The sequence below is a fragment of the Phyllobates terribilis genome, unplaced genomic scaffold, assembly GCF_046119375.1.
Source record: "Phyllobates terribilis strain yellow unplaced genomic scaffold, ASM4611937v1 Scaffold_4__5_contigs__length_816908805, whole genome shotgun sequence".
In the NCBI taxonomy this organism is placed as follows: Eukaryota; Metazoa; Chordata; class Amphibia; order Anura; family Dendrobatidae; genus Phyllobates; species Phyllobates terribilis.
The window spans coordinates 166,124,478-166,147,045 of NW_027362764.1; the positions used below are offsets into that span (position 1 = coordinate 166,124,478).

Consider the following 22,568-nt stretch of genomic DNA (forward strand, 5'->3'; position numbering starts at 1 on the left):
ACCGACCGGGCCAAAGTGGCCTTCAACATGTCCCATCTCACTGGGGAAGCACTGGCTTGGCTAAATCCCCTGTAGGAGAGAGGGGATCCCCTGGTATCCAACTTGTCAGCTTTCCTCACTGCTTTCCGGAAAGTCTTCGATAAACCGGGACGAAAGACCTCGTCAGCCTCCTCTCTGCTACGTCTCCGCCAAGGGAGTCTCACCGTGGGCCAATATGCCATACGGTTCCGTACCCTCACTTCTGAGCTTGCCTGGGATAACGAGGCCCTGGTGTCCGTCTTCTGGGAGGGCCTCTCCGGTTGGATTAAAGACGAACTTGCCGGTCGGAACATTCCAACCACCCTGGATGACTTGGTGACACAAGCTACCCGAATTGACATCCGGTTCGAGGAACGTACCAAAGAGACCACCCGTGAGAGGAGGTTTCCCCGCCTTGCTCCTACTTTCCAGAGACCTGTCTCCTCATCTGTCACTCCCCGGGCACACTCACCCGAGCCCATGCAGATCGACCAGACAAAGATGGTCAAATCTCGCCAAGAGTCACGCCGAACCGAGGGGAGCTGTTTCTATTGTGGCAGTAAAAAGCACCTGATCCGTTCCTGCCCGGAGAAGCCGGAAAACTCCAGTGTCTAGGTCCGCTTGGAGAGGTTGTCCTAGACAAAAGTAAGCCCTCTCCATCTCTAACCTTGTCTGTCTCTATCTCTTGGGGAGAGAATCGCCACTTTGAAATCGCCCACCTGGACTCTGGAGCTGCTGGAAACCTCATCTCCAAGTCTTTGGTAGAGAGATACCGTATTCCCACCAAGCCCCTGGCTGAACCATTGTCAGTCGCCTCCGTGGATGGAAGACTTCTCCCGGTGACCATCCTGCTCGTCACTGAACCCATAACCCTGCAAGTGGGAATGCTGCACTCTGAGGAAATCTCATTCCATGTGCTGTCCGGACTCTCTCACTCCCTATTGCTTGGTCTACCCTGGCTACAGATACATGAACCCGTATTGAACTGGCGATCCGGTGAAGTACTCCGGTGGGGACCAGGCTGCCATAAGACCTGCCTGGTTCCGGTCCGCCCAGCTCGCCCTCCGCCTACTCCAGCTAATCTACCCGGTCTCCAGGCTCCATACTGGCCCTATGCGGACGTCTTCGGTAAAAAGGAAGCAGAGACGTTGCCACCCCATAGGCCATATGATTGCCCGATCGACCTGGTACCAGGCGCCACTCCGCCCCGTGGGCGTATCTAGCCATTGTCTGCGGCCGAAACCTGGGCCATGTCTGAATACATTGAAGAGAATCTGGCTAGGGGATTTATTCGAAAATCTACCCCCCCGGCTGGAGCCGGATTCTTCTTTGTCAAAATGAAAGACGGCTCGCTACGTCCCTGTATTGACTATAGAGGACTCAATCAAATCACGATAAAAAACAAATACCCCCTGCCGCTCATCTCCGAGTTGTTTGATATCCTCAAAGGCACCAGGATCTTCTCCAAGCTGGATCTTCGGGGAGCATATAACCTGGTCCATATCCGTCAAGGAGACGAGTGGAAGACAGCATTCAATACCCGGGACGGTCACTATGAGTACCGTGTGATGCCCTTCGGTCTCTGCAATGCTCCCGCCGTCTTTCAAGAACTGGTCAATGACATCTTCCGCGATCTTCTGTACTCCTGCGTGGTGGTATACCTGGACGATATCTTGGTCTTCTCTCCGGATCTCCCCACACACCGGAGGGATGTTCGTCAGGTCCTGCTTAGACTCAGGCAGAACCACCTCTATGCCAAGTACGAGAAGTGCCTCTTCGACCAGGCCTCCCTTCCATTCTTGGGCTATGTTATCTCCCAGACAGGCTTGCGAATGGATTCCGAGAAGCTCTCTGCTGTCCTGAGGTGGCCCCGTCCGGAGGGGTTGAAGGCGATACAGTGATTCTTGGGCTTCGTCAATTACTATCGTCTCTTCATCCCACACTTCTCGTCCCGGACTACTCCTATATCTGCGCTCACCCGTAAGGGGGCTAATCCCAAGGTATGGTCGCCCGAAGCCAAGGAGGCCTTTCTTTCCTTAAAGAAAGCCTTCGCCTCTGCCCCAGTCCTGCAGCGTCCGGACTGTAATAAACAATTCTACCTGGAGGTTGAAGCCTCCTCCTCCGGAGCCGGAGCGGTACTCACCCAAAAATCTTCTACCAGGAGAATGGTAACCTGCGGCTTCTTCTCCAAAATCTTCTCCTCGTCTGAGCGCAACTACTCCATAGGAGACCGAGAATTGCTAGCCGTCAAATTGGCGCTGGAAGAGTGGCGCTACCTGCTTGAAGGGGCTTTATACCCGGTGATCATCTACACGGATCACAAGAATCTGGCATATCTCCAAAATGCCCAGAGACTTAATCCGCGTCAGGCCCGGTGGTCTTTGTTTTTTGCCCGCTTCGACTTCATCTTACATTTCCACCCGGCGGACAAGAATGTCAAAGCTGATGCCTTGTCCTGATCCTTCCTGTCTTCCGATCAAGAGGAGGAGCCTATGCACATCATCGACCCCTCCAAGGTGATGAATGTGGCCCCCTTGGATCTGACTCGTCTTCCACCCGGTAAGACGTTTGTAGCTGTACCAGATCGTGAGAAGGTTCTTCGCTGGGGTCATTCTTCTAAACTAGCTGGCCATGCTGGCCAAAAGAAGACCTTCCTGCTCATTACCCGGCATTACTGGTGGCCTACCCTGCGTAAGGATGTTGTAGACTTCATCACGGCCTGTTCGTCTTGTGCCCGCAACAAAGTTCCCAGACATCTACCAGCCGGTCATCTTCTGCCCCTTCCCGTACCCACTGCTCCATGGCAGCACATTGCTATGGACTTTATCACCGACCTTCCTGTTTCTGCCGGGTGTACAGTCATTTGGGTGGTCGCTGACCGCTTTTCTAAAATGGCCCACTTCATTCCCCTGCCTGGTCTCCCATCTGCACCCGAGCTGGCTAAGGACTTTATCCGCCACATTTTCCGTCTCCATGGCCTACCCCTCCACATCGTGTCGGATCGAGGGGTTCAGTTCACCTCACGCTTCTGGAGAGCCACATGTAAGCTGCTGGACGTCACCCTGGATTTCTCCTACGCTTACCACCCACAGTCCAATGGCAAGTGGAGTGGATCAATCAGATCCTTACCAGCTACCTCCGGCACTTCGTTAATGCCCACCATTCCGATTGGGTGGACCTCCTACCTTGGGCCGAGTTCTCTTATAATAACCATGAGAGCGAATCCTCTTCCAAGTCCGCGTTCTTTATAGTTTGTGGCCAACATCCCCGGATTCCGGTTCCCGTCTCCGCTTCTGTGGACAACCCCGCTGCGGAGTCTCTTGTCAGCGAATTTTCTACCATTTGAGAGAGTACTAGGTCCGCTCTTCTGTCTTCCGAGTGGATGAAGAGATATGCTGATAAGAGACGTCTGGATCCGCCTCTATTTCGTCCAGGAGACAAGGTCTGGCTCTCCTCCAAACATGTGCGGCTCAAAGTACCCTCCTACAAGTTGGGTCCTCGATTGATCGGTCCTTTCGAAGTCCTCAGGCAAATTAATCCAGTAGCCTACAAATTAAAACTCCCGGCCACCCTATGCATTCCCAACTCCTTCCACGTATCTCTCCTCAAACCCGTTATCCTTAATACTTTTTCCAACAATCCAGGTACTCCTCCTGCTCGGGTTTCTGCTGAGGACGTCTTTGAAGTAGAGAGTATTCTGGCCACCAAAAGGGTAAGGGGGAGAACTTTTTTTCTGGTGGATTGGAAGGGGTTTGGTCCTGAGGAGAGAATGTGGGAACCCAGGGAGAACATCAACGCCCCGATTCTTCTTGAGAAATTTCTCTCTGGCCTAAAAAAGGGGGGGCCTAAAGGGGGGGTACTGTAGCATCGGCGTCTCTGCCCACTGCTAGGCAGAGACGTGCGCTCCCCCTCTCTTAATGGGACCGCGCGCGCCGTCCTAAGGAGTCCCCGGCCAATGGCCGGAGGACCTCCCATATATAAAGCACCTCCTCCAAAATGGAGGTGCCCGAGCAAAGTTGTTGCACAGTTTCTGATCTCTGCTTCAGCCCTCAGGTCCCACTGCTAGCCTGACTCCTCGTCATGCCTGCTAGCCTGTTATCTGCCCGTTACCTGCCGAGCCTGCCAGCCTGCTCACCTGGAGCGCTCACCTGTTACCTGCCTGTTACCTGCCCTGTCTGCCAGTCCGCTCACCTGGGAGCATCCGCCTGTTACCTGCCCTGTCTGTCTGTCCGCTCACCTGGGAGCATCCGTCTGTTACCTGCTGAGTCCGTCAGCCCGCTCACCTGGGAGCGCTCACCTGTTACCTGCTGTGTCTGTCATACCGCTCACCTGGGAGCACCCGCCTGTTACCTGCTGTGTCCGTCAGCCCGCTCACCTGGGAGAGCCACCTGTTACCTGCCTGTTACCTGCCTTGTCGGTCTGCCCGCTCACCTGGGAGCGCCCGCCTGTTTCCTGCCAGCCTGCCTGGAGGCTCTGCTGTCACTTGCTGTGACCACCTGCCTGGTAAACCGAGAGACTACTACCTGCTCTGCTGTCACGTACCGTGACCACCTGTCAGCTACCAGAGACTTCTGCCTGCTTGCCGTGTCCATCCGTCATACCAGTCAGTCCCAGCCATCTGACCCGTGGGAGCCACCTGCTCTCTTACAAGGTCGTCCCCAGAGTAGCACCTGGTCCCTCAGCCAGGATCCTCCCTGGTCACGGTGTCGTTTGCTGCCGTCCGACCAGGGTCGGTTCGGGTTGATACTTAGTCACGCCCCTCTGGGTCCCTCCTTGCACCTCGGCACAGTGGTTCCACCACCCGGACCCGTTACACCAATGTGGACACTTCGCACCAGCACATGAAGGGTTTCCTATGTTTGGACCCAGATTAACTAATTAGTATCAACCAATCACTGTGAATCTTTGTCTATATATATTTTATGTTTGTGCTCATACCCTTGTTTCACCTGAGGAAGATAGTTCACTATTGAAACGCGTTGTGGAAAGGGCTCATTAAATTTATTTTTTAGCCCTAAAAATTTTTTCATCTCTAGTGTTCATTCTTTTAGCGCCCTATAGACCGCTTTTTTATTTTATTTAATTTGGACCACTTTCAGTCCCCCTTTGGGGGTTAGCGGCAGGAGCAGATTCTAGTTAATCATTCCTAAATCCCCCCACTATAAAATTCCCCTTTGGCTGCTCAACTCAGGACCTGTGGTTGGGGGCTGCACTCTCCTAACTTTCAGGACCTGTGGTGATGCACATCTGATCCTGAGTCACGTGATCTGTGGGCGGACACGTGGCCTGCAATTTTGGAACCTGGAAGCGGTGAGCACGAGCGGCGGTCTGCAGCACACGGCACGTGGTGTGCCAAATTACCTGTACCTTGCGGTGAGACATGCCTGCTCCTTCCATCCTCACACTAACACCGGAGTTGTGCAGGGTTGCACAACTCCAATAGGTGAGTGGCCTTTTGGCTGTTTCCATCACATCTACCTATCAGGTCCTTCACATAGCGCGCTTTTTCTCCCTTTCTCTTCCAACCCCTTTTCAGAGACCTTGTTAGGTTTAATTGTGGCACTAAAGGGGCATTATTAGTTATTAAGGAAGGTAGTCAAGCATTACTACTTTTTAAGGGGGCTCTTGGCGCACTATTACTTTTTTGGAGAGCATTGTCACTTTAAGGAGACACTCAGGGGTTATTGTTACCTAAAAGGGGCTTTTGGGGCATTGTAACCTTCAAAGTTAAGGACATTGGGGTCCTTATTACTTTCCAGATAGCACAATGAGGGCATGATTACTATTACTGTAGCATTTTTTTGGGGAGGAGATAATTATAGTACTAATACAATTTATAAAGCATTGAGGTCACTGTTCCATGCCACAGGTGCAGGCAGGGTGAGAAATTTGTGTAGGTTGGGAATAAATGGGGACGGTGCTGGAAATTTGAGAAATCAAATATGTCTTTCTTATAAACACTGTAGATGAGTCACTCATGGAAGAAGTTGTCATGGAGGTCTAGGCCAGATGGAAATGACGGGACAAGTGAACGGCCCCAGTCACAAAGAACGTCAGCTAGAACTTAGGGTGCTTTCACACTGCGTTTTAGCACTCATTTGTTAGTCCTATCTGGGTTTACGTCCAATTTCCCTGCAAAACGTGCATTATTTTTGGACGTATACTCCTACTGGAGGTGAACATGACGAGGCCTACTACAGTGGGGAAAAAAAGTATTTAGTCAGCCACCAGTTGTGAAAGTCCTCCCACTTAAAAAGGTGAGAGAGGCCTGTAATTGACATCATAGGTAGACCTCAACTATGAGAGACAAAATGAGAAAACCTGAAAATCACATTGTCTGATTTGGAAAGAATTTTTTTTCAAATTTTGGTGGAAAATAAGTATTTGGTCAATTACAAATAAGCAAGATTTCTGGCTCTCACAGATCTGTAACTTCTTCTTTAAGACACTCCTTTGTACTCCACTCATTACTTGTAGTACTGGCACCTGTTTGAACTTGTTATCAGTATAAAAGACACCTGACCGCAACCTCAAACAGTCACACTCCAAACTCCACTATGGTGAAGACGAAAGAGCTGTCGAAGGACACCAGAAACGAAATTGTAGCCATGCACCAGGCTGGGAAGACTGAATCTGCAAAAGGCAAGCAGCTTGATGTGAAGAAATCAACTGTGGGAGCAATAATTAGAAAATGGAAGACATACAAGACCACTGATAATCTCCCTTGATCTGGGGCTCCACACAAGATCTCACCCCGTGGGGTCAAAATGATCTCAAGAACGGTGAGCAAAAATCCCAGAACCACATGGGGGGACCTAGTGAATGACCTGCAGAGAGCTGGGACCAACGTTACACGGGCTACTATCAGTAACACACTACGCCGCCAGGGACTCAGATCCTGCAGTGCCAGATGTGTCTCCTGCTTAAGCCATTACATGTCCGGGCCCGTCTGAAGTTTGCTAGAGAGCATTTGGATGATCCAGAAGAGTATTAGGAGAATGTCATATGGTCAGATGAAACCAAAGTAGAACTGTTTGGTAAAAACACAACTTGTCGTGTTTGGAGGAGAAAGAATGCTGAGTTGCATCCAAAGAACACCATACCTAGTGTGAAGCATGGGGGTGGCAACATCATGCTTTGGGGGTGTTTCTCTGCCAAGGGACCAGGACGACTGATCCATGTACATGAAAGAATGGATGGGGCCATGTATTGTGAGATTTTGAGTGCAAACCTCCTTCCATCAGCTAGGGCATTGAAGATGAAACGTGGCTGGGTCTTTCAGCATGACAATGATCCCAAGCACACCACCAGGGCAATGAAGGAGTGGCTTCGTAAGAAGCATTTCAAGGTCCTGGAGTGGCTTAGCCAGTCTCCAGATCTCAACCTCATAGAAAACCTTTGGAGGAAGTTGAAAGTCCGTGTTTCCCAGCGACAGCCCCAAAACATCACTGCTCTTGAGGAGATCTGCATGGAGGAATGGGCCAACATACCAGCAACAGTGTGTGCCAACCTTGTGAAGACTTACAGAAAACGTTTGACCTCTGTCATTGCCAACAAAGAATATATAACAAAGTATTGAGATGAACTTTTGTAATTGACCAAATACTTATTTTCCACCAAAATGTGAAAAAAAACTCTTTCCAAATCAGATGATGTGATTTTCAGTTTTTTTTTTATCATTTTGTCTCTCATAGTTGAGGTCTACCTATGATGTTAATTACAGGCCTCTCTCATCTTTTTAAGTGGGAGAACTTGCACAATTGGTGGCTGATTAAATACTTTTTTTCCCCACTATACATCTGTGTGTCCACCTCCAGTAGGCGTTCAAGCCTGAAAATAATGCACAACAGAGCGCACGTTCACTCGGTCGGCACCATTTTAGTCTATGGCCCCGTCAGCGCATACGCCTGATCATGTTGTAGCAGGGTTTATTGGCCTTTTAAAGTGGTAATATTGGTCTTTTATTGTGTTTTAATGTGTAGGTAATGGTAATGTTTTGTCTTCGTATACCATCAGAAGTGGTATATGATAATTATATACAGGGGGATGAAAACAAATACTTGTCACAATTTTCAGATTTATATTTTTAAAATATTTAGAAAACCATGTATCATTTCCTTTACACTTCACAAATACTTGCTGCTTTGTGTTGGTGTATTACATAAAGTCCCAATAAAATACTTTAAATTTGTGGGTGTAACATGACAAAATGTGGAAAAGTTCACGGGGTATGAATACTTTTTCAAGGCACTGTATGTATAGATGTTCTTTTAAGTGACGGGGTACTTTGGGGCTTTGGCCCCTTATCTTTTAACATCATACCAACACTCCCGGGAGCCGAGGATGGACAGGCAGAAGGTGGTTCGCTGATCTCCTATCTGGAGGCCACAGAATACATATGTGGCTGCTGGATTAGGGTACTCCACATCAATTCGCTCATCTCTGATAATGTTTGTAACAATTTTTATGGCAGGTTTTTATAGTTAAGTATTATTATGTCAAGGCTGACAAAAAAAATTACATTAACAAAATTACCCTAATGGGATTATTTTCTAATTGTTCCAGTTCCTAATCAGTAAGTATAAATATAGTCAAAAGAGGCATTTATCTTAGTCTATATTTGTAAGGTGGATCACCTAGCTGCTCACATTAATGGATATCCATATTTAAAAGTTAATGTAAAGTTGACAACGTTACAATTTACTTCTATTTCGATAATGTAGCATTTGCTCACTATTTATCATCAGATTATTTTGAGGTTCAACATTCTGTGCTAACAACTTAATATGCTATACTCTATATAGTCACCTAAGTCAAAGCACCATTTTTTCTGAATCAAAACATGTCATGCAGGTTACATTTAGTAGTCACTAGAGAAGAGAAGCTTATGTACGTACTGCATAATGTTTTATTATTGGGGTAAATGTATAACAGCATGCAGTAGGTTCCTAAGCTCTGTCTAGTGGTGGCCACGGACAGAAAGAATTTTTTAAGTCAAATTCATGTCTATACAGAGGATTGGGAGTTCAGTGTCGGAAACAAGAAGTTCTGACTGGCAACAAAAATTATTAAGAGATTCATCAGTTCAGAACTTTCTAGGTATTTAACAAAATGACTCTGTTATATAAATGAGACAAAAACCTCACCGAGTATACAACCCCCGTTCCAAAAAAGTTGGGATGCTGTGTAAAATGTAGAGGAAACAAGAATGCAATGATTTTGAAATCTCTTATAGCCATATTTTATTCACAACAAAACATTGAACACAGATCAGAAGTTGAAAGTTATCCTCGGCTCTGCTTCCTTCCCCTGAGTCCGCTGCCCTCTGTTGTGCTCCACATCGGGTTTTGCAAGTTCCCCGGTATGGATTAATGACATAATTTCCGTAGACCTATTTAAGGCCCTTTAAGACGTACACCTGTGTCTTGGGATTGAGACTCTAGTCCTATGTTTGGTGTGCTCCACCATCTGTGCTTTTTGTGTTTGTGCTTGCATTCATCCCTGCTGGGTTCCACTTCATCTGTCCTGCTGCTCCTGAGATTCCTGTGTGTGCCAAATCCTCACTGCCCACGTGTCTCCCTGCTTTATGCATCAACGCCCGGGATCCATGTGCTCACCCAGACTGTGGCTTAGAGGATCCACCTCTACAGCCAATTTTAACTTTTGCGTATTAATTGTCCCCTCTCCTTTCTCAAATAGCCATAACTTTTTTATTTTTAACTGATATAGACATATGAGGGCATGCTTTTTGCAAGATGAGTTGTAGCTTTGAATAACTCCATTCATTTTACCTTAAACAGTAAGGGAAAATGACTAAGAAAATTCCAAGTGCGGTGACATGGTGAAATAAAAAAATGCAATTCCGCTATTGTTGTTTGGGTCTTATTTTTATGGTGCTAATTGTGCAGTAAAAATTACCTGGAAACATGATTTTGCAGGTGAGTACAATTACCTTGTGTAGGGTTTCAACTCTCTGGTAGCCGCTTAGATACGTATCGGCACAGGGCTTTTAAACAGCTTTTCTCCAGTACAAATGAATAGAATGACATAAACAGTCCTTTCTTCAGGCACAATGAAACAAAGTAAATGTAGCAGCCTCAACAATCTCAGAATTTCAGGCAGTAGCAGCGCAAGAAGTTTAAACGCATTCATCAGACAAACACACCTCTGTTCAGCTCCACCACATTCCACTCTGCTAACCCAGCTGTTGTTATTAGGCCTGTAAGCCCCGGGCTGAATTATGGGAATGACATTTTTCACCCAACCTTTTGGTTGCTCCTAAATCCCGTCAAATTAATCCTCTGAGTAACCTACTGTTACTGGTACAGATTTTACATTACCGAGGCCAACCACCTCGGTGGCACATATCTGCCATTCAGGACCTTACCTTCTGCTTTCTTAAACTTCATACAAAACATGTATAGTTTTTTTTTACCATTTTACTGGCTTAAAATATTCAGATTCTTATAAAAGAAAAAAATAAAATTGGTTTGCCGATCAGCTTAATTAATTTTCTATTTTCATAGATCAGACTTTCTGGATGAAGTGATACCAAATATGTATCTATTTTTTATTTTTTACATTTCTTTATTGTTAATTGGGGAAAAGGGGCTTGAATCCAATTAGATTTTAAGCACTCTAGCGGACTTGATCCTGTTATTGTTTGATTGCTTGTACTATATACATCAATACTGAAGTATTGTTGTATATAGTGAAAATGAAGGTCTCCTATAAAGTCAAAGAAGAGATCACATGACAGGCACTGGGGCCCTCAGCCAGTCGCCTCCTGTGATACAAACCCATTGGCTCCCTGTTATCATGTTGCGGGGGAAAGGGATCGACACCTAAACTAATGTTGGGGCTGGATAGCGGTGCTTAAATGCTGCTGTCAGTGATTGAAACAGCATTTAGAGAGGTTAACTGCAGCAATCGGCAAACGTACCATTAACTGATATTAATTTGATGCCAAATATACAATATAGCTGCCATCTTCTACAAGTTCCAGTCGCATCCCATAACGTAATAATATGTCAAGGAGAGTGAAGAGGTTAATAATTTATGGTTATCAGTTTAAAAACGCTAGATAACCCCTTTATTGGGTTAAACATTATAGTATATATGATGTCCACCTCCTGTTATCCTCGTATACACTGTCTCATATAGTGACTTTCACAATTTCATGATTAATAATAATATAATGAAGTTAATAAATTTATCATCTTTTTTACAGATATTGCAGTGAGTTGCAGGACGTGTTGCAGCTAAGGGAAAATCAACTGTATTTAGAGCTTCTAATACAATGAATGAAGAACTTGTGAGTGATTAGTTCCTAAGTGTGATTTGGAATAAGTTTATGACTTGTGATTGAAGGACTTTGGATTCAGGGAGTCTAGACGAGAGTAACTTGCACTAATTCACTGTATACATTTACTTGTTTATATTCTTATGTTGTGTAATCCCCATTAGTAATATGTGATCCATTATAGACAATGCCATCCAATGTACAGCTTGTCGCATGTATGCAATGCTTGACCAGCCATTTTATGGTGCATACTGCTGTGCGAGATGAGTGCACATTGTACATTTGGAAGCCCAGACACTGGATCTAAATGAGCAGCTGGTAACACAGATCCATAGACAATATGGAAATGAGTTTGCAGCATACTGAGCTGGTGCTCGCTGAGGTAGATGTGGGAAGAGGACGTTAGTAATAAAGCTGCAGGACAGTGAGGCAGCTAGCTGGGTGCCACGAGGCAAGGCAGTAGAAAGATTATCAGGAAGTCCTGGTCTGACACACTCCATCAAGTAGCTACGTTGGCAGATGAGGAGGGTGTCAGTATAGAGGTAGCACTGCTGAGCAAGACATGTCCTCTGAAAGCCGGGGCAGTGTCTGCTCCAGTAAATTGGAAATAGGAGCGAAGATTAGGCCAGAGAGATGCTGGTAGTGGGGGATTCCATTATTAGGGGAACAGATAGAGCAATATGTCATAAAGATTGGAATTGCTGAATGGTGTGTTGTCTTCCTGGTGCTCGAGTTCGGCATATTGCAGATCGGGTTGCCAGATTACTGGGAGGGTTTGGTCAGGTCCCAGTGGTCATGGTGCACATTGGCACCAATGACAAAATTAGAGGTAGGTGGAAGGTCCTTAGAAATGATTTTAGCAAATTAGGCTGAAAGCTAAAGGTAAGGACCTCAAAGGTAGTATTCTCTGAAATACTACCTGTACAATGTGCAGCAGGAGCTTATGGTGGGGAATAAGTGGTTCAGGAATTTGTATAGGAAGGAGGGTTTCAGGTTCCTGGTGAACTGGGCCGACTTCACTGTAGGCTACACGCTCTACACTAGGGACGGGCTGCACCTGATTGGGCATGGTGCAGTTGTGCTGGGGGGGGAAATGGCTAGAAGGCTGGAGGACTGTTTAAACTAGGTACTGTGGGGAGGACAATTACTTTACAGGAGGGAAAGATGGTGTAAATAGTGACCTGGGTTATGAAAGAGACGGTGACATTAGTTTATATGTAAAATCATACCTAAAACTCATCCAGAATGATCGTATATGTGAGGCCAATGAAAATGTAGAGTCCCTATGGGTAGGGATAAGGGGAGGTCAAAAGAATAATAAAATACTGACAGGGATTTGTTATAAGTCTCCAAACATAAATATAATGGAAGCGTCAGAAAATATCCTCATAAAGCAAATAGATGAGGCAGCAAATCAGGAAGAAATAATTATTATTGGGGGCTTCAAATACTCTGATATAAATTGGGGAGTAGAAACCTGCAGGTCCAGCAAAGGAAACAGGTTTTTGACAATAATGAAAGACAATTATCTTTCACAACTAGTGTAGTACACAACAAGATGGGACGCCCTTCTAGACCTAATTTTTACCAATAGGACAGAAAGAAAGTTCGGGTTGAAAGTCACTTGGGTAATAGTGATAATAAAATAATAAGCTTTCATGTATCAATAACAGTAAGAATCTCAAAATTGATAGTGTCAGCCTCCACAAAAATAATCTGGGAGAAATGGTGGAAGACCAATGTATTAAATGCCTTTTTCTCTACAGGTTTTACACAAGAAAATCCCATGACAGATGACATGATCAGAAATACCGTAAATTCTCAATTAAATGTCAACTGTGTAACTCAGCAGGAAGTACAGCAACGCCTCAAAAACACTAAAATAGGCAAATCCTCGGGCCCAGATGGCATACACAGCAGAGTCAACAAGAATTAAGTACTGCGTGTAGACCATTATTTCTAATATTCAAGGATTCCATAATAATAGGGTCTGCACAGAACTGACAAATAGCAAATGTAATGCCAATATTCAAAAATGTAACAAAATCTGAGCCTGGAAATTATAGTCTGGTAAGTTTAACCACTACTGTGTGTAAAATCCTTCAGGGATTTTTAAGAGATGCGATCTTGGAGTATCTCAATAAGAATAACCTCGTGAACCAACATCATCATGGGTTATGCGGGATCGTTCCGGTCAAACTAATCTGATCAGCTTCTATGAGAAGGTAGGCTCCAGACTGGACCATGGTAATGCCATGAATTTTATCTGGACCTTTCAACAGCATTTGATATGTGCCACACAAAAAGATGGTACATAAAACGGGAATAATGGAATGAGGGGAAAATATGCATAACTGAGTTAACAACTGGCTCAGCGACAGGAAGCAGAGGATGTGTATTAATGGAACAATTAACAGTTGGTTACCACAGGGGTCAGTATTAGTCCCTCTTTTTTAACGTATTTATTAATGACCTTGTAGGAGTCATACAGAGTAGAATTACAATATTTACAGATGATACTAAACTCTGCAAAGTAATCAACACAGAGGAGGACAATTTTATATTACAAAGGGATTTATGTAAACTGGATACTTAGGCCTAGAAATGGCAACTGAAGTTTAATGTACAGTAGATAAATGTAAGGTTATACACTTGGGCAGAGGAAATGAAACGTATAATTAACTGGGTGAAACTGTCACTGAAAAAGACTTGGGCGTCTGGGTGGACGGCAAACCCCACTTTAGTGATCAGTGTCAGGCAGCTGCTCCCAAGGCAAATAAAATAATGGGATGCATTAAAAAAGGCAAAGATGCTCATGATGAGAACATAGTTTTGCCTCTATACAAGTCACTAGTGCGGCCCCATTTAGAATACTGTGTACAGTTTTCGTCTCTGGTGTATAATAAGGATGTAGCTGTACTAGAGTGGATGCAGAGAAGAGCAACCAAGGTTATTAAGGGAATGGTTAGAATGCAATACAAAGTCAGAAAACCAGTCCAGCCAGTTTGGAAAAACAAACGTTTAGAGGTGATCTTATTATAATGTGCAAATATATCAGGGGACAGTACAGAGATCTTTCTAATGATCTTTTTACACCTAGGCCTGCAATGTTGACAAAGGGGTCATCCTCCTCATCTAGAGGAAAGAAGATTTAATCATAATCGCAGAAGGTGATTCTTTAATGTAAGAGCAGTGAGACTATGGAACTCTCTGCCACATGATATTGTAATGGTTGATTCACAATCAAAGGGCAAGGAGGGCCTGGATGCCTTTCTTGAAAAATATTTATGGTTATTGGTATTAAATTCAGTGATAGGAAGTTGAATTGCAGTATGTGGAGTCGGGAAGGATTTTTTCTACTAATATGGGGAAATTAGTGTAACCCCTGTGAGGGCAGACTGGTGTACAAAGACTGAGTCTGATAGGGACAGACAGTGTTCCTCAGTAACAGACATTACCCCTCACTTAGCTGCATTGCCTTGGCCACCTGGAAGAAGAGGAGCAGCAGCATAGGACAGGACTGATTGGCTGAGCTGGAAAAGAGGGGAGGAGGAGACATTACCAGAGAACATAAGGGCTGTCATCCATTACTGAGAGGAGACTCTAGTGATCCAAAAGGAGAGCACAGTGTGAGGATTGATAGTTCTGCAGCTTTATGTGAGAAGAAAGTGAGCCTTGGAGTTGCACCACAACTACAGACCACCCAGGTTATCCGGGGTTGTCTACCTCCTCCTGGCTTTGCATAAAGAAGAACTCTGCCTTCCATCCCTAAACAATTGAATCCTGAATCTCCAGGCTGTAACCCTGTGTGACTGCAGAAATTCCATATCAAAGAGTGAGCAGCTTGCTGGGACTTGTGATTCCACTGGGGACAAGTATATGAGAACTATCTATAAAGAAGCATTGCTGATACTTGTAGTTCAACACACTTGGAGTTATAATTGGACCAGTAAATGAAGGCGATCTTGTTCCTATAGCATGACGGGCACCAACAGACTCTGCAAGAGCTCCATCACCCGCGGCTACTGGGTCCCAACGTTGAACTGTGTTGTTTCCATTGCTGCAGCCATTTACAGTTTAATCAGAATTAGTTAGGAGTGTGCTTGTTACGATTTAAAAGGGAAGCGTCACCCCTAACATTCAGGTTAACTGCAAAGCCCTATATTGTATTAGTATTTGTAGATTGTGTAATACTATTTGTTTTATTGTTACCTGCTACACCATATTCATCATATACCCTCTTCATGAATAAACCTGTTAATTGTTCCAACCTCATCTCTTGTGAAGGTATGCGGAGTGTGGACAGGGGTTTCCCGAGTCGACCCCTGGCAGAAGAGGAACACCCTCTTGCATCCCACTACAGCTCCCAGCAAGATTTGGGTGGAGGCACTGCGCCATATTGAGGTGAGAACTACCAGACCCCCTGCCCACGGAGGCGACTTAAAAGGGTGTTATATTAGAATCTGCTTTATGGGCTTTTTGCCTTCTTCTGGATCAACATGTTAGGCTAAAGGTTGAACTCGATGGACTTCAACCATAAAAACTATTAAACTATGAATTTATTTTAAGTGTTAAAAAACAGCATTTGGACAAAATCTGTATAAGTATTGTTACAGCCGTGCACAATATGTTGCTAATACAGCATACATATAGTTTATCATAGTAGCTATAATAGAATATATACAGTATGTTCACTATGTCTCGCTAGACAGGGAATAATGAAGTGTTTATTTCTCTGAAGCCAAGTGACATGTTTGTTCAAGTGACAATAGTTATATGAAGAACGTTACACAAATGATATTTGGCCATTTTGCTAGAACTGTAAAATTTGCATTAGGTCAGTCAATATGTGTGCACATTTGATCAGTATGTGTCACAAATAATGTCAGAAATTGGATAATGTCGACATGTAGATAATGGATGATTGGAATTAATTATCATGTTTGAAAGCATCATTCGAACCATATTCATGATGGTAAGCCAGCCTGGAGCTAATGCGTTTGTGAAATTGGATGTTAAATATGTTTCCATGTGTATATTATCTATGTTTTAATAAATTAAATAATCTATTGATACATACTTGTTTTTAATGTCTTTTATCTTCTTTATAAGGAAATCTTTTTTATCCTTTGCCTTTTTGGATAAGGCTTCTCCTTTTAAGACATCACACAGATAAGTTTCCAATTCTAGAATGAAAAGAAAGTGAAATTCGGAAATATTTGTTACATTGTATCTCCAATGATGGTTTGTATTATGCTTCAGTATTCAAAAAGTAGTTGCAATCAAGGTATGCTAGAAAATGTAATTTGTAGCATTCATCTTTTATTACTGTAATTGCTACCTTCCAAAAGAGGAGAACTGAACTTATACTGTTCTTTTTCCACTTTAATAATTTGTGGTCATGTATCTGTCTGAGTACAACAAAAATTGTGCAAAAATGTCAGAATACACAAATGTCAGAACATCCTCGCTATTTGTCTATGTCAGTGTTTCCCAAACTCCAGTCCTCAGGGCCCCCAACACATCATGTTCTCAGGATTTCCTTGCTATTACACTGGTGATGGAATTACTATCATGGCATCAGAAATTGCCACCAGTTCTCTCACCTGTACAATACTAAGGAAATCCTGAAAACATGACGTGTTGGGGGCCATAGGGATGGCGTTTGGGAAACACTGGTCTATATGATGGCTTCTCAATTTTTTTCTCCTGGGGTCTTATCAGATAAAACAAGATGAAGTCTTGGCCTCACTATCTGTAATGGAAATCTTTGCCTTTTGAACACAATATAACATTGTAACAAGTACACAGTGAGTCAGTTATATCGCTAAACTAAATAATGTTGTAGCCATAGAAGGGTTGTGTAGAAGATGATCGCTTCTATGAAATTGCTTTCCCAGCCGTACCTCACCAACAACTAGTGGGCACCTCACAGTTTGAGAACTGGTCCACATAATGCATCCTTTTATTCTACTCAAATACTAACAACCCCAACAGTTTATGTCACATTGTTCCATATCTAAAATCATCCATTGTCATTTTTAGAACCAAAGACTTTAAACAAAAATTTTCCCTTAAAGGGGAATTCTCATCTCCAAGATCCTATCCCAATATGTAGTAGGTGTAATAATAATAATATTAGCAATTACCTCCAATTAGAAATGTAGTATAGTTTTTCTGATTCACTTGATTCACTATGTCTCTTTCCTCATGTGCAGGCATTGCAGGACCTTAGGTATCTATGGTTATGACCACTGATATAGTGACAGTTAGTTAGCTAGTTGCTAGTGGTGGTACCCATGGATACCTAAGGACCTGCAATACCTGCACGAGAGGAAAGAGACACAGCGAATCAGAAAAACTGTACTACATTTCTGATTGGAGGTATTTGCTAATATTATTATTATTACACCTACTACATATTGGGATAGGATCTTGGAGTTGGGAATACTCCTTTAAGGTGCATCTGACCCCCTAAAGCCAGTGTGGAGGGATTGATGCCTAAACAACCCAAGCATTTAATAATCTTCTAATAAAGTAAAAATAAAGTTTTGTAATAAAAGTATACATACATTTTTTCATTTGTGCCAATATAGCTCAGTTTAATATCTTCCCCATGTTGCACAGATCACTCTCCCCCCAAAGCATGGCCTTCCAGACTCGACTCTATTTAGCCTCCTGTTGCCTTTGGAACCATTTTGCTGAAATTACAATATTACTGGTTGATCGTGCACAGCACAGCCTCTCTCAACTGGCATCCTGGCAGAATAGCTCTGCTTAGGGATGTGCCCATAGTGGAGCTTCTACTGTGAGGAATCATATCCCTGGAAGGGGGGAAGCCATCATTTCAGTGCAAAGTTCATGCCAGGAAGCTTCAGCAGTGCTGGTTATTGCAGGTGCTGCATGATAGGGCTGCATATAGAGGGGTTGAAAGGAGTGATATACTGCAGAATGGGTGTTAGGCATCAGTCTGGTGCTGGATTTGAAAAGGGTCCAGGACCTTCTGTGGTCTCCCATTTCTGCTCAGCATCACCATCAGCCTCAACGCCTAGCTGATCGGCAAGCACTGTTTATCTTCCAGGTATTTGTGCCTAGCAATGTTAAGCCTGGGTTGCAGAGGGAGACAGGGCTTGTGGAATCTAAGTCCAGGATTTGCCGCACTAAGCATGTCCGTGACCTGGCGGATCATGATTGGTGGGTTGGCACCCACCTGACCCGGTGACCTGGCACCGCCTGAGTGGTCCACGGGTAACGTCACCAATGTCGCGTCGGTGGGCAGGGCTTAGTCTTTAAAAGGCCCGCCCACAAACATGGCAACGCGCTCAGATCATTTGAGCAAGTGATGCCGTTGTGTGGACAACTCTGTTCCACGTGCTCCCTAGCTGTTCACTCCGTGACCTGCCGATGCCAGAGTTCGCTCGGCTAATTAGCACAGGTCGCTTAGGCAGGTTAGCTCCATAGAGGCAGGTAGCTTCGTCTAGCAGCCTGGCTCAGCCAAAGGGGTCGCCTATCACCCCGAGCAGCCTGCAGACGTCCTGTGCACGGCTAACGCCTGTCCGTCACGTGGAGTTGAACCCTTCAGTCCGGTAGCACACTGGCTGGGGGGCACGTGTACCCGTTGGCGCAGTCGCACACGCATCCTAGCGCCGCCACTGTAGTCCCTGTGCTGTAACAGGACTACAGATAGTTTTTGTCTGCCTATCTCTCATGCAGCTAACGGAGATAGTGCGAATTGCTCTACCCGTTCCAGTGTGGAGAAACACGGAAGGGTTTAATATTTAAGTTGTCGCTTTCCTTTCCACCCGGAAAGTGTTCGGCAGCAGTCCTCCAGGCTGCATTGCGGACCCCGGGGTCGGTTGCGTTCCATTAAATTAAAGTAGTTTGCAACCGCCCTCCTAACAATGGGGCTGTGCATAGTGAACTGAAAGGAGTTTTATGGTGCAAGATGGGTTGTATATAGAGAAGCTGAGAGGAATTGAGTTATTTGTTGCTTGCTGGGGGAGAACAGTGATATAAAACTACAGATGTTGCTCTGTTGATGCATGTGACAAAAGATAACCTTCTTTGCCATATGCATCGACAGAGCAGCATTTGGACTTTCGCCATGCTGATCTGGCAGAGGCAGGCAACAAATACAGCTCCACACTGCCTAGTAATTACAAGCTCCATTGAAATACAAGAAAGTTGGGCTCTGAGAGAAACCAGATAGCAATTATATAAAAACACAGGCAGCTATATTTATACAGATGAAGAAGATAAAATTGGTCAGGCAGGGTACTGTCCAGGACCAGACAGTGGAGTGTAGAGAAGCATAAGGTAAATTTTGCATGTAGATCAGCTTGATGATAAAGCAGAGAGATTGGGCTAGTTAGGAGCACACAGGAGAAAGAGGGAGGGATCTGCAGCACTGTGGATAAGCAAGTGCTGCTGGGAAATGCAGTTTTAGCAATGTATAAATAAGACCATTCATTCAGTTTGGATGCACAGTAGGGCATGTAGAGATGATATAAGACACAAAGGTGGAAAGAAACATGTGTGTCTTAGTCTGTATATTAACAATAAGTATATAGTTATTGTACTTTGGGAAAAATAATGCAATTGTGGGAATAACACTAAGTTTTGTGGGTTCTTTTCACTATTTGTAATGCGATGAAAATAACATGCCATTTGAGGTGGTGCTAAATATTTAGGTTTTTTTTTTTACATTTTTGTGCAATGAAATGTGTTATAGAAAGCATAATTTATGTCACTACATTCCAAGGCCCATAAATGTTTTTTAAGCTCATAGACATAGCCAGTTGCATCTGTGGGATCAGTTGCATCCATTATTGGTACCAGTTTGATGCATAAATAATTTATTGGATAGCCTTTATAATTATTTTATTTTTATGGAGGAATGCAAAATAAAAAAAAACAATTCCACAATTGTATTTTTCATTTTTACACTGAAATATTTTAAAAAAATGCAAAGGGAGCTGTCTGCAGCGGATCTTGATGATTTGCATGTCCAAGTGCATTCAGTGTGGCAGAAAATTTGTCAGACACTCATTAATAACTTTAGTGGTAGCAGCCAAGGCGTGCAAGTGCGTTTATTTCTGAGTGTGGCACTCATACTCGTTAATGAATAAATCAAGATGTTTTGAAAATCTTTTCATTTTTTCATCATTTCCATATCATTAACATGTCTAGACATCCTGTGAATTCCATGATTGTTAAGTTGCATAGTGTTGCTATTTCATTGTTGAGACGTGTAATACAAGCATAGTTTCTTTGTGGATTGCTGCCTGAGTCGTTCTATTACAGTGCAGGTCCTCCAGAGAATATATATGGCATCTTATTTTTTTTGTAAGAGAAAGAACCTGCAAGGCAATCAATTGATCGCCATAAACATGTGGCCTCATCAATGAGGGAAAGATGCGTCCAGACCTCAATGGCCACTGCAAAGAAAATGTAACATTAGTTCAAAGAAATTTAAATGAGTGGCCGACCTTGTAATGCACATACCCTTACTCTCCTTTATGACACCTAGAGGGGAGTTCTGAGTGGAGGACCACCCTTTATGATGTCGATTCAACGTCAGCGCTGCAGACACTAAGGCTATGTTCACAAATCATGGTTTTTTTGCGTCACAAATCTGCAGCAAAGCCTGATCTCTCAAGGGAGGTTTGCTGCAGATTTTCTTGCAGTTTTGGTGCTTATTTTATGCGTTTTTGGTGCGTTTTTTCAGCATTTTTTTCACTTTCCTTCTGTCTCTATTTATGCATGTACATAAAGTTCTGTGAAAAAAAGAACCCCATTCTATTTTGCCATAAAAAATGCTGAAAAACCGCTCAAAAAAATGGTACCTGAGTTTTTGGTGCATTTTTTCAGCGTTTTTTTCACCACTCATTACTTTCTATGGGTGAAAAACCGCTGGAAAAACACTGAAAGAAGTGACATACTCTATTTTCCAAAAACCCAACCAAGGCACAAAATACTGAACAAAAAAAAAAACAAGATGTATGAACAGAAAATTCTGGTTTCTCATAGACTTTGCTGGTACTGCAAAAGGCAGCTGAAAATTTTCATAAAAATCTGCCGCAAAAAACGCTGAAAAAACCATGATGTGTGAACTTAGCAGACAACAGATGTTGGGAGCAGCAGCGAAAGTTCACTGCTGGACCCAGTGAGGGTGAGTAAAGGACAGGAAAAAACCCTTTGACTTGCTTAGCTATGTACAATGTTACTTTTAATATAATATACAGTATAATAGAATTATTTACTAAAATCAAATTGAGTAAAAAAAATGTGGCTGGGGGCATAGGTTCTCCAAAGCCAGAAAACCCTTTTAAAGATATGGGATTTTTTTTTTTTACTCCCAGATTAAAAGTAACCTTAGAAAGATATGACTTGTATTATGAGTTTTATTTTTTAGAATACTGCAATGAATTTACAGAATCTTCAGAAAATGTGTACAAAATCTGACACCCATGACAAATGACATTTATTGATTAAATAAGAAGACTTTTAGGAAGCCATTGTCCATCCGCAGTCCACCTTGTTGTCACATAGCCGACAGTCCGAGCGCTGTTACAATTTTTATGCTTATTTCATTTCACTAAGCTAACAGCCGTCACATATGAAGTTCAAGTCAGTGTAAAAGTGCTGATAAAATGGATTTAGCATCTTTTTAGGGGGAAACTTTTCTCCTTGTGGAGAGCGTCAAACCGATCTAAATAGACATATAGTCCATGCAATGCTCCTCTTGGAATTTAAATTGGTAAATAGTCTTTTCAGAAAGCAAGAGGACTTGAACTGAGATGCCATCTATTGCATTTTGCAATCCTAAAAGTCAATATTGACCCTTTACAGGGCTTGCCACCTGATGATGAAAAGCTAAACCAGACACTCCATTTCCAGACATATGTTTCAAGTCATTTGTCCCTCATCAGTGCAAAGCAGGAGATTTGATTTGGCATTCTCCACAAGGCGAATCTTCCCCCTTAGACCGCCCTTCAGAGGCCTCTCACCCAGCCAAATCAAATCTCCTGCTTTGCACTGAAGAGGGGTGTGGAGGATCCACACAGAAACCTCCCGCCTGACGTCACAATTACGTCAGATGGATCACGTGATATGGACCCCTCAGGGACATGTAAGGTCAGATTGGTAAAGTTTTACACAGACACCCCCTGTCCTCTTGGGCTCAGGAAGGTACAGGGAGTGAGAAGAGGTGGCCCACTCAGTTACTGACGTGGCCCCACACTGGTTC

The 22,568-nt window shown here is 43.8% G+C and overlaps 1 protein-coding gene across 1 annotated transcript in view; it reads right to left on the reverse strand.

Annotated features, from left to right (window-relative positions):
* SKAP2 (src kinase associated phosphoprotein 2) overlaps window positions 1-22,568 on the reverse strand; it is a 363,025-nt gene that overhangs the window by 302,505 nt on the left and 37,952 nt on the right. The window contains exon 2 of the mRNA XM_073677891.1: window positions 16,401-16,506. Within this exon, the coding sequence (XP_073533992.1) occupies window positions 16,401-16,506 (106 nt within the window). The remainder of the gene's footprint in view (window positions 1-16,400; window positions 16,507-22,568) is intronic.